The sequence below is a fragment of the Apium graveolens genome, chromosome 8 (assembly GCF_009905375.1).
Source record: "Apium graveolens cultivar Ventura chromosome 8, ASM990537v1, whole genome shotgun sequence".
NCBI lineage: Eukaryota > Viridiplantae > Streptophyta > Magnoliopsida > Apiales > Apiaceae > Apium > Apium graveolens.
The window spans coordinates 127916318-127931514 of NC_133654.1; the positions used below are offsets into that span (position 1 = coordinate 127916318).

The following is a 15197-nucleotide window of genomic DNA, read 5'->3' on the forward strand; positions in this document are numbered from 1 at the left end:
TTGAGATCCTGTTAATGCTGAAAGCCCAAATCTTTCTTCAAAACCCTTTTATAGTTAGAAATAGAAATTTGCCACCTAGATATTTAAAGTAGAATGCCTCAAGAGTTATTTTGATATTGTTATTGTTGCATCATAAAACTGTCATATAGTTACTTTCTGAACTTTTGTGCTCATATATTTTACTTTGTTCTAACCATGACAGTTAAGCGAGAAGATGGCCAGACTTAGGCGCACTGCTCGTAAGAGCGAACCTGGTGGCCCCTACCGTGTCGTAGGCTTCCAGATGTCAGAGCAGGTAGTACAGGTTGTGTGAGCAAGCACTATAGTTGGAAAGTTGTAAAGATACAATAGGTTATCTATCGGTTCCAAGTCGGAATCGATTGTATGAATTTAATATTATTTTGGGTTGTAATATGTATATTGCTGGTTGGTAGTTATGTCTTGTCTCAAATTTAATCTTGTTTAGATTCTGTTAATAGTTAATCGGGGTTTATGCTTATTTAATGTTAGTTTAATGGTGTGTGGGTCCTCATTTCCTAACCCTGAGATTGAGGGCGTCACACACGTAATAGCCTACAAACCACGTGAACCAAGTTAAACCGCATTTAAGCGACAGGCTCTAACTCAGGAGGCATAATCATAAATTCTCCTCTCGTGGGATTCGAACCTGTGACCAAGAGGATAATTATCTCCTCTTTAACCAACTGAGCCAACTCTTACGGACACTACAATTAATTTATATTATGCTAAATATATTATCATTATTCGTAATATTATGCTAAAGTTGTTACAACATTTTTCATTATTTTTTTAAAATATGTTCGTAATCATGATATTCTCCTAAAACTTTTACCTTTTTAAATAAACTTACTATCTTGATATTTTCCGAAATTTCTTTTTTAATATCATTTCTTCTCATTCTTTTAAAATGAACCAACTTTATCATATTTTCCCTAAAATCTTTTGTTGAATTTTTAGCCTATAAAATATAATACGCACAAATTTCTATAAATATTTATCATCGTTCGAAATATTCTCCTACGTTTTTAGGACATCTTCCATTGAGATTTTTTAAATCAACTTACTATCATAATATTCTCCTAAAACTTCCATTTTCTCTTTAAATTAACTCATCATCTTGACCCTTTCCATTAACCCTAATTCATCCCACCTCATTCTTCACCCTTTCTACTCATCTTCATTACTATCTCCATCCTCTCTCTTCATCCATACAACATTTTTTCCATTTGTTTTTAACTTTCTTTCAATAAATATCGGATTTTGTTCAAAAATTCGGTTCTTTTTCGTTTCGTTTAATTGAGTTGTTATTTATGTGTTTGATTGTCTCGTTTTGTGCGATGTGTTGAAAATGGATTTTATGGTGTATTGGAAGATCTGAATATCTCGCATCAACAACACTTTCAACAGGTTTATAGCTGGTGTCCGGCAGATAGATAGTTGGGGTGCTTTTGGAACGGTAGTGAAAATCGCATGTGCTCACCTCTCACAAAATATTTTTGTTCATAACACGAGGGCCCTCTCAGTTTTTGCAACAGAGTCCTCTGAACATTATACTATCCATGGAATTAATGTGAGGGTCAATTGTGAAGCTACTGTTTTTGGTGGAGATGCAGGCCGGATTGCTCGAGAAACCATTATCTTCATTTTTAATTTTCAGAATATTTTTATCCAGTTAATTAAGCAATACGGAAATAAAGAGGCTAATTATTTAGTTCGTCTGTTTTTCAACCTGGTTGTATGATCAATTTGGGGTTTGTCCCGATTGAATTTTTTTCATGTTAGTAATGAAATCTGGTATAAATTTGGCAAAAAAAAAAAACTAAGTCAATTCAAATTATCGGATCACGTAGTCATGTGTAAAATCAAATCAAACAAAATTAAAATCAAACGTATTCGGGACCTTACTGTAGTATGACGTCTGACATTAATGCAAAAGAAAACAAAGATAAAAAAAGACCCAAACTTCGTGTCAACATCCATTTTGATATACATGAACAATGGTTTTTCTGTCTTGCGCCGTGGGCATAGTGTGTTACGGGCGCATAATAAATCCAAAATTTATAAATTTAAATTTTTTTAATTAATATAATTTTTATATATTTAGAAAACTCCTCTCTATTAAAAAAAAATAATTAAAATAATTTAAATTTATAAATTTTCATATTTATTATATGACATTAGACAAACGGTAAATATTTCGTATAAACAAAACAATTTCCACATGGGGATATAGAAAATAAAGAAAGAGAAGTCATTTTCAATCTATATCCATCTACTCCTGCATCCCCAATAATCAACCCCCCCTATACCTTATCCCCCACTTCCCTCTCTCTCCTAGAATGAGGTGAGAGATGAGCAAGGTGTCGAAGAGCCGTCAATTTCGGATTACAGGTAGGATTTATATCTTTAGATTCGATAATATTTCGACACCAAAAAACAAAATTAACTAACGAATTTTTATACTAATTTAATCCATTTATTAAATGGGTTACTTATCTGATCCGCTTATTTATTTATTTAAAGAATATTTTATCTACTAATAATATATTTATTCAAATTATTTAATAAACTTAATTGGATATTATATTTATCAAACGACTAAACTTGATTAATTTTTTAGTTTGTGCAATATATTGAATAAATTATACTTTTCATTTTAAAAATACTAATTTTCTGTAACAAAATTATTCATGTCATAGTAATTAATTGAAATTCATATATACATTTCATTCAAAATATACAAAATTAAGCAAAAATAATTAAAACTTTATAAGTTTATGTTTAAATAATTAATTATATTAGTAGTATATTATATATCAATAAATAATTTTAAAAATATAGTTTTATGGATTATGCTGGTTAAGTTCGCGTTAACCGAATTTTTCTGGTCCGACCGGTTTTCTTCCCAACATGTTTGCATTATATTAAAAAAGAGTACATGTCATCATTATCGATGTGTCAAACTCTTATTAAATAGCTGACATCACCAAATCCTATGTGTCAAACTCACATTAGTTTGATCATGTCATCTTCTACTAACATTTTTCCTATAATCATTTATACTCCGTCTTTCATTATAACTTACACTTATTCTCTCTCTTACTCATTTTTCATTTTTCCCTCCTCATTTTTAAAGTCTTCGCTAATTCTCTCTTACATTAATTTAAATATTCATCAATTTATTATATATTTTCATAATTAATAAAAACATATAATTTTTGTCATATTCTTTTTAGATGTTTATATTTATAATTTTATTCTATTTCTTAGCATCATAACATACTATAAATATAATACATATTGAAATCAAACTATTTTAAAATATATTTTTATAAAAGAATTACCCCCTCAGTCCCGGCCAATTATTATCGTTTATGAGATTGTGTCCGGCAGATATTTTAAGATGAATATAAAATATAGTTTTATAACTTTTTTTAAAAAATTTCTTTTTTTGAATAAAAATAGAATGTTTGAACTTTTTATTGAGGAATTTTTTTTTAAAAAAAAGTTATAAAACTATATTTTCTATTAATCTTAAAATGCATGTCAAACACTCTTTTAGAAACGATAACAATTAGAAAGGATAGAGAAAGTATAATATAACCGGCCATGTGCCGGGAACTAATCTGATTTAAGAACAACCCAACCCTTAAAAATTGGGGTCGATTATCAGGTGATCAGGTGGCTCTGTTTGGGATTACTGTTAAAAATTGAGGTGGTGTTAGAAAAAATGCCGCCGAAAAAAGTGTCGTTGTAAAAATTAGATGACTGTTTGGTAATTTTTTTGATACGTATATATTTTGGTGCAAAAAATTAAAAATAATGATGTTTTTGATAATATTTGATGGTGAAATCAACATCTGTTTCGTGCAACAGCTAAAAAACAGTTTTTTCTAAAAAATGGACACTTACTTTCTCTAATATCAGCTTTTTGTCCGAAAACACTTTTCCGAAAAGCACTGTGTTGACGTCTGCAACAAGAATACCAAACTCATGTTGTCCAATCCAGCAATCCTAGCCTAACCTCAACAAAACAACAAAAATAAAAAGATTGTTTTGGCTTGTTTAACTTAATTATAATAATAATTACATTATTATTAGTACACCTTCCATTAATGAGGGACACATGACAACATCCATTCCCACTCGATACGAATACCATGGTTCTTGGGGTTTCTGGTTTTAGTGTCAGCTTCCACTATTATTTCTTTATTTCATCACTTTCACTTTCACTTTCACCCTTCTTCCTTGTCCTTTGGAAATACTGATTTTTGTGTGAATTTTATGTGCTCTTGCTTGCTTCTTTAAGTATCTATCTGCTCTAGAATATGCTTGAGTTTCTTCACTGTTTTAGCCCTTTTGCTTGCTTTTCATTTTTACATTTTAAAGTCTGCTCCTTTTTTGTTGTAAACACAAATCAAGGATGTTAGTTTCACCATTCTCTGGATTGTCTAATCAGAAGATGACTTGTAGTATTGCTAATGCTTCAATGGCCTTTTCTTCCATTTCTCGCATTTGCAGGTACATCATCTTTGTACAATTCTCCACTCTTTTTCTACAATTTTCATATTCTCATTATTTATATTGTTTTGTATTATTACCACAATTAGGCTTGGTTATGATTTGAATACACAATCCAAAAACAAAGGCAAGTTCAGCCTTGTGGGTTTGGCTGATTCTCCTGCTTTTACCACTAACCATAAATTTTCTATTTACCATGAGGTATGATTTCATTATTTGTCCACTTTTTTGTTACTCAATTTTATTGTGCATTTTTATTTTTTTGGCTTTTGTGTGTTTCATTTTTGTATTTTATGTACTCGGGTTGGCCCCTTTTTATGTTGTTAGTCGAGTACTCTAGTAATATATTGGATGTATATTGCTAGGTACATAAGGTTGCCAGGGAAAAATTTACACAAGAGATATCTTTTCGGTCCAAGGACAAAGACATCTCACTTGCTAAGGTATATTTCTTTCATTGTCATTTACCGCCACTTAATGAGTATTCTAGATCAAGTTTGCATAGCTGTTTGGTTACTTTGGCGCGGTTGAGAATTTGAAAAGAGATACAACAAACTGATGTTTTTTTTAATGGTAGCTCAGTGTACGCTGTTATTTTTCATTAGAAATATGTTTACTTTCTTTCAACTTCAATTCCAGGCCTTACTTTATGTTGCTGCTGAAGATGAGGCATTTATGGCCTATAATCGGGAAATGGATGCTCGTTCTCTTGAAAATGAAAGACGAGGTGCTTCAGGTGCATCGAGTTCTCAAGAATGGAATACCATTGATGCAATTCCCTTGGATGGAAAAAATATGTCCCAGTGGTTGGAGGAATTGGATGCCATTGCCAAGGAAGTTAGGGCTGAGCTAGTTTCAAGGGATATAGGTTGTCATTTGGTTGAAGTATTGGAGGCTGTGAACATAGTTCTTTTTGAGTCCCGAGGTTTCCAAAGGTCCCCTGTTATAGTTGATTCGAAGTGTTCCTACATGCATTCAGTGTTAAGATCCGGATGTGGAAGCGGTAATTTTTGTGTCTGCTTTCTCCTACACATCTTCAGCTTGTTTGCTTATAATCTTTTAAGTCCATATTTTAACATCCAAGATAAATTATGTATATGTTCTATTGCGTGATATATATAATGCATGGTTAACACTGTGATCAAACTCTGGCAGCAATTATGCTGAGCATCATTTACATTGAGGTTTGTCGAAGACTTAATTTAAGTGTCGTGGGATCTCGAGTTGGAGAAGAATTTTTGATTTGGCCCCAGACCGAAAATCCTGAGGTGTGTTGTTCTTGAGCCGCATAAGTGATTTTTTCTTCTTTTTAATAGTGTTGTGTTTTACAATCTTTTTGATGATGCTTGCTTCAAGTCTTACAAGCCATAAATACCTTTAATCACTCAAAGCTTACAGACTAACAACAATCTACATTCTTATCGATTAATAGGAGCTCTTTAAGATATCCTCTGGACGGAGCCTGTTTGGGGTTGTTAATGGAAGGTGTGTGGAGGACCCGAGATCAAAGGCTTCAGACCTAAACAGCGATTCACTTTTAGGGCTCGATATTGCGACAAATAGAGACATAATTGGGATCGCCTTGGCCAATATGATTGTAAGCATCATTAACCACTAATACTTTATAGGGTCACTGCTGAAAAGACACAATTTCTTAATATCTTAATCAATCATAACAACGAATTTGACGTCGAAAAACTTGTAAAAATTGTAGAGGCTTCATTGGAAACGTGCTTCTCGAATAAATCATGGATTGATGCTGACATCTCCACTTAGACCTGTTTATGATGCAAATGACAAATTTAACAAAAGTGATAGTTCAGATGTCCCTTTATTGAGGCCTCGGGATTTAAGGTACACTTCTGATACTATTTTTTATCTTTGTTACTGCAACTCTTCTATTTCCTGATTATGCAGGCGCTGTTTGTGTTGTCCCTACAGGTTCAAGATGCTAATATTGCAGGATTGGCTTGAGAAAGCGGAGAATCTAAATCTTATATAGTCTAAGTTTTCTTATGTGTTACTGTTTTGTCCGAAATGTTTTACCAATCTGATCCGATGCTTGAGAATATAATATTAACTCCTAAAATGCAGACTTATATTAGAATTAGACATTGATGCATATCTCGGTTTTTGTCTCATTCCACTACTTTTATAAGCCTCCAGTGATCGAAGGATCAATTTACTTCACTATCAATATAAATACAACAAAGGAATCTGTCTAACAACTGAATATTAGTCCATATATAGCATCCAATGTGTACTTCCCCCGCTATGCGTTCTTGCTTGGGATTTTCTGGTAGATTACAATGCATCATATGTGCATGCACTCTTTTTTTGTTCATGTGCATGACCATGACTACTAAAACAACTGATCTATGTATCTATACTAATATACACAAATGAAGGGAATTTGGTAGTTTACTTTCAGAGATTAAAACATACAAAGAAGGGAGTCTATATAACTTTGTGACTAACCCATACATAAGGTAGTTTCAGTTTAGTTTCTTGTTTTTTACTAAACTATGCATATGTTCTCTTTTATGTTTTTTTTTGACCAGTAAGTGTGAAGCATTCAGTCCGATATTACTTTGTAATTAAGCTATAATGTAATAATGTTCAACTTAATTAGAAATCTAACAAGTGTTCGCGACTGTATGAAACTCGAATGTGTAAATTGTTGTGCACTGGAATAACATTATGCATGCAATGCTCCATTCTTTCCCTAGGCTGGCTATCATGGCTTCAGAGAAATTGCTTATCCTGCAGCCACATAATTGGGCTTTAAGGAGAGACCACGGCATGATGTTGTATTTTGATAGGTAAAGTTTCTTGATACTATTATAATCTGCTCTGTGTTTTTCCATTACATCCGGTGTTGATAATCGTGAGCACCAGGGACTACGAGGAGGCAGTTCAGGAACTTAGCATCTGCATGGCATTTGCCCCAGAGGAAGAAGCAGAAGTTCTGGAACCTTTTGTAGAGAAATTGCATTTGTTGAGGCTTGAGTCATCATGGAAATATTTGGGGCATAAAGGTCGGTTAACAGTTACTTGATATGTTTGTTAAACATCTTAGTAATGCTGACCAACCTTGTTGCATTTAATGGTCGCAGAGATCAGATAATTAATAAAACTGATAAGTTGAGATCTTGGTACCTAATCACTTAGTGGGGGATAATTTTGTAGTATGATCTGTACTATTATGTATATATGGGAGACATTTGTAATGTTCTGGTTGGTGATTTAAAGCAGCCATGTCTCCATGATACAAAAAATCTCCTTTAAATTTGGTTTCATCATCTGATGTGCTGGGATTATAGAAGGGTAATCATATAAATTATAACAGAGTTCAACATAATTTAAGTTCCAGTAAGAGCATCTCCAATACTAATATGTAAAATGGTTGGCTATCATGATTATTTAAAGTTTTAGCTAAGGGTTTTGATATTTACTTCAATGGCGTTTCGTCTATTTATGATTATGTAAAATTATATCTAAATGCTTTTTTGATTCGATAAATATGGCCAACCAAATTTGATTATTTATATTTTTTGTCAAGGGGATACATGATTGGAGTGTTAATTTTTTTATATATTCTCTAAACATGGCATAAATATGTCACGTAAATATCATCTAGATTTTTTTTAGCTAAGGGTTTGTACCATTGGAGTTTACTAGAGAGTTTGAGTTTGGGAATTGGTACGAGTTAATGTTATAATTTGAATGGAACCGGTTCGAACATAATTTGATTACACGGGCTCGGTTATGCTTTGATTTAATTTTGAGCTTCAAACAAATATTTGGGCCCGATAAAAGAATATGAGTCAATCCGAATGTTTTCCCAGTTCGATTCAAAAAATAATTTCACTCATCTCACTCTATTTCGACGATAATATATTCATTATGTTATTATGTAATGTAATGGATTGAACTCATAATTATTGAGTGTCAACCCAATTTATCTATCGATAATAGGAGTTGTAGTATAATTTGTACGCTGGGTAAGCCCGTGAACTTGGCTCACATATGATTAAAAAAATATGTGTCCATTACTAATACTCCAACTGGTTAAAATAATATTATTATTACAGCCATAGGCATGAATATGGATGTTGGGCTTAGAAATGTGTTTTCTTAAAAAATTAAATTTCTTGGAAATGGATCAAACATGTCATTCGAAACGGAGAGAGTAATATTAATTTCAACCCAATGCAAGTCTTTGTACTTGACAAAATAGAATTTTCTTTAATTTAATTTTATCCACCCTAAAGGATACTTGTGAAGACTGAAAATTTTGTGACGTAATTAAATCAATAAAATATGTTTTATGTGATGTGATTATAATTATGTGATTAAGTGTTGATTAATTGTCGTTGTTGTATAATAGAATATAGGAGCGTAAATAAAAACGTTCCAATTTAAAGAGTCAGCTTAGGAGTTAAGCTGTGTTGTCGGGCCGTCAGGTAGAATGGAACATGTCCTAATAAGGATTTAAAGAATATAAAATGTGAAATATGAGTGATTGTATGAAATGAATGTTTAAGTAAAGTATTTCGTCCTAGTGACGTGTCGATCGATAATGATAATGAGAAGCGTAATTGAAACTGTTAGGAATATATGTATTAGTTTAATGATAAGTTAAACAAATCACTTAAGTAGAAAATCTAGTGTTTGTAGCCTCAACGGATAAGACCACTTTGGCTATCCGTTGATGGAGTAGCTTTACTTAGAAATAAGTTTAGTATTTTAGCACATTTCAGTCTCTGTATTTAAGTTATAATTCTTAGAAGTTGTGGGAAATTATAAGTCATGTTGACTACTAGTTGATACGCAAATAGGTGGGCTAATTGTAAATATTTCATGCCTTGTAATTTTATATAAATGAAGTAGTATCAATTGATAGATTAAAGGCCTTCAACGGATGAGAAACAAAGCTTCAACGGATGTCTCTAAAACTTCAACGGATAACATCCATCAACGGATGAGTGCATCAACGGATAAAGCTTCAACTGTTAAAGCATCAACGGATGTCACTAAAGCATCAACGGATAAACCCATCAACGGATGAAAACTTCAACGGATGCTCAGTTCCATAACAGTTGATAGTGACAATTCATAAGCTGACAGAGGCACATGGGTTAACAGAGACAATTGGAATGTGGTAACCTCTTGGAAGAATCAAGAAAAAGCAGCATTTCCATTCTGGTGCAAACAAGGAAGTATTCAAAGATTCACAGATTATCTTAGATTACATTGGATAGAGAAATGAAGAAGAAACATGTGAAAAACTATTTTATAATTGTATTTTATCTTTGTCTTCACTTGTAAACTTGGTGATATATAAACCAAGTTGCAGCTAGTAATTAAATGTGAATTTTCCAGAGCTGTTTAGAAAAACATAGAGAGAAAATCATCTAGTTTGTACTAGGAAGCAGCTATGAACAATTCTTTGTATCACAGATTTTCTGAAATACACATCTCTGGTGGAACAACAAATCCACCAGAAAAGTTTTTAAAGCTTTTGTGTTCTTTACATTTGTGTCTTGAATATACATATGTCTGAACCCGCTCAAAGCAATTCACACACATCTGTTCATCATACACTTAGCTTTTGAAACTGCTCAAAACTTGAAATTTTTTTGAGATTTACATTCAACCCCCCTTCTGTAAATCTCATTGTTAGTTCCTTGGGAATAACAATTGGTATCAGAGCAAGCTCTTGACATACAAAGAGTTTAAAAATCTATTCTACTAACATCATGAGTAAAAAGGATATTGGAGTGAAGATTCCAATCCTGGAAAAAGATAATTATCATCACTGGAAAGTGAAGATGCATCTACATCTTCTCTCTCAAGATGAAAGCTACATAAACTGCATTGAGAATGGTCCTCACATCCCTCACAAAGTGGCCACAGCTGCCGCTGCCACAGTTGTTGTTGGACAGTCTATTCCCAAGACAAAAGCAGAATGGACTGATGAAGATATTGAAGAGGTTCACAAGGACAAGAAGGCCATGAACATTCTGTTTAATGGCCTAGACAAAGATATGTTTGATAATGTCATTAACAGCCAAACTGCTAAGGAAATTTGGGATATTGTACAACTTATTTGTGAAGGTACTGAACAAGTTAGAGAAAACAAAATGCAGCTTCTCATTTAACAATATGAATATTTTCATTCTGATGAAGGAGAATCATTGAATGATACCTTCAATAGATTTCAGAAACCGTTGAATGGATTGAAGCTGTATGGCAGAGTGTACCAAGTCAAGGATTCCAACTTAAAATTTCCGAGGTCTCTACCAAAGGAATGGAAGCCTATGACTGTTTCACTAAGGAATTCTCAAGATTATAAGGACTTCACACTTGAAAGATTATATGGAATTTTGAAAACCTATGAACTTGAGATGGAGCAAGATGAGCTGTTGGAGAAGGGAAAGAGAAAAGGTGGATCAGTTGCACTTGTAGCTGAAAATGAGAGAACTGAAGCCAGGAATGAAGAAAAGACAATGCCAAGTCTCAAAATTGGCACAAGCAAATCAGAATCAAGCAAGGGAAAGGAGCAAGCAGCTGAGGTTGAAGACAATTCCAGTCAAGATGACTCTGATGATGTTGATGAACATATGGATTTTCTGTCCAGAAAATTTGCAAAGATGAAATTCAAGAAAAATACTAGAGCCACTAAGCCAAACAAGAACATGGTGGACAAATCTAAGTTCAAGTGTTATAACTGTGACACAAGTGGACACTTTGCAAGTGAGTGCAGAAAGCCAACTTCTGAAAAGAAGAAATTTAAGCAAGTGGATTACAAAAAGAAATATTTCAAATTGCTCAAACAAAAGGAAAGGGCTTTTCTGACTCTGGAAAATGTCTGGGTAGCTGATGGAGCCAATGAAGATGATGATATGGAGTATGTCAACTTAGCCCTGATGGCTAATTTTGATGAAAATGAAACTAGTTCATCAAGCAACCAGGTAATCACTACTGACCTCTCTCAGCTTTCTAAAAATGAATGCAATGAAGCTATAAATGATATGTCCAATGAATTATATCATTTACGTGTTTCCCTTAAATCACTGGCTAAAGAGAACACGAGAATTAAAAAGAATAATCTGTTTTTAAGTGATAGGAATGTTGTGTTAGAAGGTAAGGTAATTGAGCTTGAAAAAGATTAAAATCAAATGCTTATCTGTTGAGAGTGAACTAGAAGAGTCTGTTAAGAAAGTAGAAGTTCTTTCTAAACAACTAGAACGTGAGCAAGAGGTAATCAAGGCCTGGAAAACATCTAGGGATGTTAGTGCTCAAATTGTCAAGGTTCAAGGAATTGAATCACTCTGTGAGAATGCCTGGAAGAAAAACAAAAAGGAAATTGAATTAATTGATGGACTGTCAACGGATGTGGAATCAACGAATGATGAGAGTCATCCGTTGAAGGAAGAAAAGGAGCATCCGTTGAAGGCTTATCAATTGAAACAAGCAAATGATTCTAAAAGGGATAATCTGAAAAATCTCAGTAAGAAGTTTGGTTCAACTTCCAAGAACTTTGTCAAAGAAGAAGCTAGCACATCCAAAGATGCCAGTAAGGTGAATATAGGACACATGACTTTAGATCAGTTGAAAAATAGGCTTAAGTTGGTTGAGGATAAAAAGAAAACTAAAAGAAAATCTAATAGAAATGGGAAGGTAGGGATTAACAAATATAACAATTACACACCTGATAAGTATGCTCCTAGAAAAAGTTGTGTGCATTGTAGTAGTGTTAATCATCTATCTGCTAACTGCAAATCTGTTAAGAATGCTCCCATGCCTTTAACTCCTTCCATGCCTAACATGTCTATGTCACCACTGCATGTTATGCCTGTTATGTCTCAACAGAATCCACATGCACATTTTGCAAATATGCCATATGTTAATAATCCTTATTTTGCTGCATTTAGTATGCCTCAAATGCCATACAACATGCCTATGTGGAATAATATGTTTGCACAATCTATGTCTTATCAAATTCAACCAAATGTACTAAATGATTCTGTGACTAACCCTACACTTCAACCAACTACATCTGAGATCAAGGTTGACTCAAAGTTACCTAATTCAAAAGGTACAGGAAGTGTGAAGTCTAGGAAAAAGACTAACAAGGCTGGACCCAAGGAAACTTGGGTACCAAAATCAACTTGATTTGATTTTGTTGTGTGCAGGGAAAAAGAAGGAATCTATGGTACTTGGACAGTGGTTGTTCAAGGCACATGACAGGAGATTTCACCCTGCTCACAGAGTTCAAGGAGAGAGCTGGCCCTAGCATAACCTTTGGAGATGACATCAAAGGGTTCACTATGGGATATGGCTTGATTTCAAAGGAAAATGTCATCATTGTTTAAGTTGCATTAGTTGATGGTCTCAAACACAATCTATTGAGCATCAGTCAACTATGTGACATATGGAATACTGTTTTCTTCAATTCAGAAGCCCGTGTTGTTACCAGTAAGAAGGAAAACAAAGTGGTTCTAATTGGAGTTAGAAAAGGGAATGTGTACTTGGCTGACTTCAACTCTACACATGCAGAATCAATTACTTGTCTTTTCAGCAAAGCAAGTTAAGATGAAAGTTGGCTATGGCACAAGAAGCTGTCCCATTTGAATTTCAAGACAATGAATGATCTAGTCAAAAAGGACTTAGTTAGAGGAATGCCTCTAGTGGAATTCTCAACGGATGGACTGTGTGATGCTTGTCAGAAAGGAAAGCAAAAGAAAGCATCATTCAGTAAGATGCTTGAATCAGCAATTGATGAACCATTACAACTGCTACACATGGATCTTTTTGGACCAGTCAATGTATTGTCAATTTCAAAGAAAAGATATTGCCTAGTGATTGTAGATGATTTCTCAAAGTTTTCATGGACCTATTTTCTTGGATCAAAGGATGAAGCTAGTGAAATCATTATCAATCATATCAAGCAAGTCAACAACCATCCAGATTTCAAAGTAAGGAACATCAGGAGTGACAATGGAACTGAGTTCAGGAATTCTACCATGAGGTTGTTCTGTGAAGAAAATGGGATCATGCATGAGTTCTCAGCTCCAAGGACTCCACAACAGAATGGTGTGGTGGAAAGGAAGAACATATCACTAATTGAAGCTGCAAGAACAATGCTTAAAGAGTCAAAACTCCCAATATATTTTTGGGCTGAGGCTGTTAACTGTGCATGTTACACTCGGAATATTTCTCTAATCAATCAGGCAAAAGGCATGACTCCCTATCAATTGTTCAAAAAAGAAAACCAACCTTAAACTTCCTTCATGTCTTTGGTTGCAAATGCTACATTCTAAGGAACCAACCTGATCACAAAGGCAAGTTTGATGCAAAGGCTGATGAAGGGATATTTGTTGGTTATTCTGTTGGAAAATTATATAGGGTCTACAATCTAAGAACCAACATTGTTATGGAATCTGTGCATGTTGTGTTTGATGATAAAAAGATTGTTGGACTAACAGATGAGGGACATCATGAAGGACTCAAATTTGACAACATTGAGATATATTGTGATGATAGTGAAGATGAGAATGATGAAGAAGACACTTCAAAAAGGATTCAAAATTTGCCTTTGGATAATGCACAAAATGCTGCATCAGTTGAAAGTCATAACTCAGCATCCGTTGACAGAAGTAATGCAACATCCATTGAAAGACAAAGTGCATCATCCGTTGAAGTACATAATGGAGCATCCATTGATCATAGTTCATCAACGAATAATCAATTTACATCATCAGTTGATAGAACTCCCAGTTCCTTGCAAAGGACCAATAACTCAGGGGTAGTTTCAACCAATCAACACTCTATCTCACATCATGACAATACTGAGGTCACCTCATCTAGAGCTAATCTACCACCTCAAAGGAAATGGACCAAGAATCATCCCTTTGAACTAATCATTGGTGATGCAACATCTAAGGTGCAAACTAGAAGGGCTACTCAAGATGAATGTCTATACAGTAGTTTCCTATCACAGGAGGAACCTAAGAGAGTGGAAGAAGCTCTATTGGATCCAGATTGGATTTTAGCTATGCAAGAAGAGCTAAATCAATTTGATAGGAACAAAGTATGGAAGCTGGTACCCAAGCCAAATAACAAGAGTTCTATTGACACAAAATGGGTATTCAGAAATAAGATGGATGAAAATGGCATTGTCATAAGGAATAAAGCTATATTGGTTGTCAAGGGCCACTCTCAACAAGAGGGAATAGATTTTGATGAGACATTTGCTCCTGTTGCAAGACTTGAAGCCATCAGAATTTTTCTAGCCTATGCAGCCCATGTCAATTTCAAAGTCTATCAAATGGATGTCAAGAGTGCATTTCTGAATGGAGAATTGGAGGAAGAAGTTTATGTGAGCCAACCTACAGGGTTTGAAGATCCAAATTTTCCAGACCATGTGTATTATCTGTTGAAAGCACTCTATGGACTAAAGCAAGCACCTAGAGCCTGGTATGAGACTTTGTCAAAATTTCTCCTAGATAATTACTTCACAAGAGGTACTGTTGACAAAACTCTTTTCTTTAGAAATGTTAATGGCTCTACAATACTTGTTCAAATTTATGTAGATGATATTATATCTGGTTCTACAGATGATAAACTTTGTAAAAAGTTTGCTAAGT

At 33.9% G+C, this 15197-nt stretch overlaps 1 protein-coding gene across 2 annotated transcripts; it reads left to right on the top strand.

Annotated features, from left to right (window-relative positions):
• Nucleotides 1-4141: 4141 nt before the first annotated feature.
• Nucleotides 4142-7804, top strand: LOC141677570 (uncharacterized). Of its 2 annotated transcripts, none has more exons than XR_012557469.1 (9): nt 4142-4542; nt 4632-4743; nt 4908-4985; nt 5182-5545; nt 5698-5810; nt 5975-6139; nt 6257-6396; nt 6484-7364; nt 7441-7498. XR_012557469.1 is itself a non-coding variant. In XM_074483564.1 (9 exons), exons 1-9 carry the CDS (start codon nt 4445-4447, stop codon nt 7598-7600), a joined length of 1323 nt encoding a protein of 440 aa, XP_074339665.1. In that variant the 5' UTR covers nt 4144-4444; the 3' UTR covers nt 7601-7804. The 2 variants fall into 2 exon arrangements, 1 of the variants encoding a protein (XP_074339665.1); XM_074483564.1 differs by having other exon boundaries at nt 4144-4542; nt 7272-7364; nt 7441-7804.
• Nucleotides 7805-15197: the final 7393 nt, after the last annotated feature.

Coding starts and splice junctions, on each gene's coding strand:
- LOC141677570 (XM_074483564.1), top strand. CDS start 4,445: ATGTTAGTTTCACCATTCTCTGGATTGTCTAATCAGAAGATGACTTGT. Junction 4,986..5,181: donor AAGACATCTCACTTGCTAAG/GTATATTTCTTT, acceptor CTTCAATTCCAG/GCCTTACTTTATGTTGCTGC. Junction 6,397..7,271: donor TTGAGGCCTCGGGATTTAAG/GTACACTTCTGA, acceptor TTCTTTCCCTAG/GCTGGCTATCATGGCTTCAG.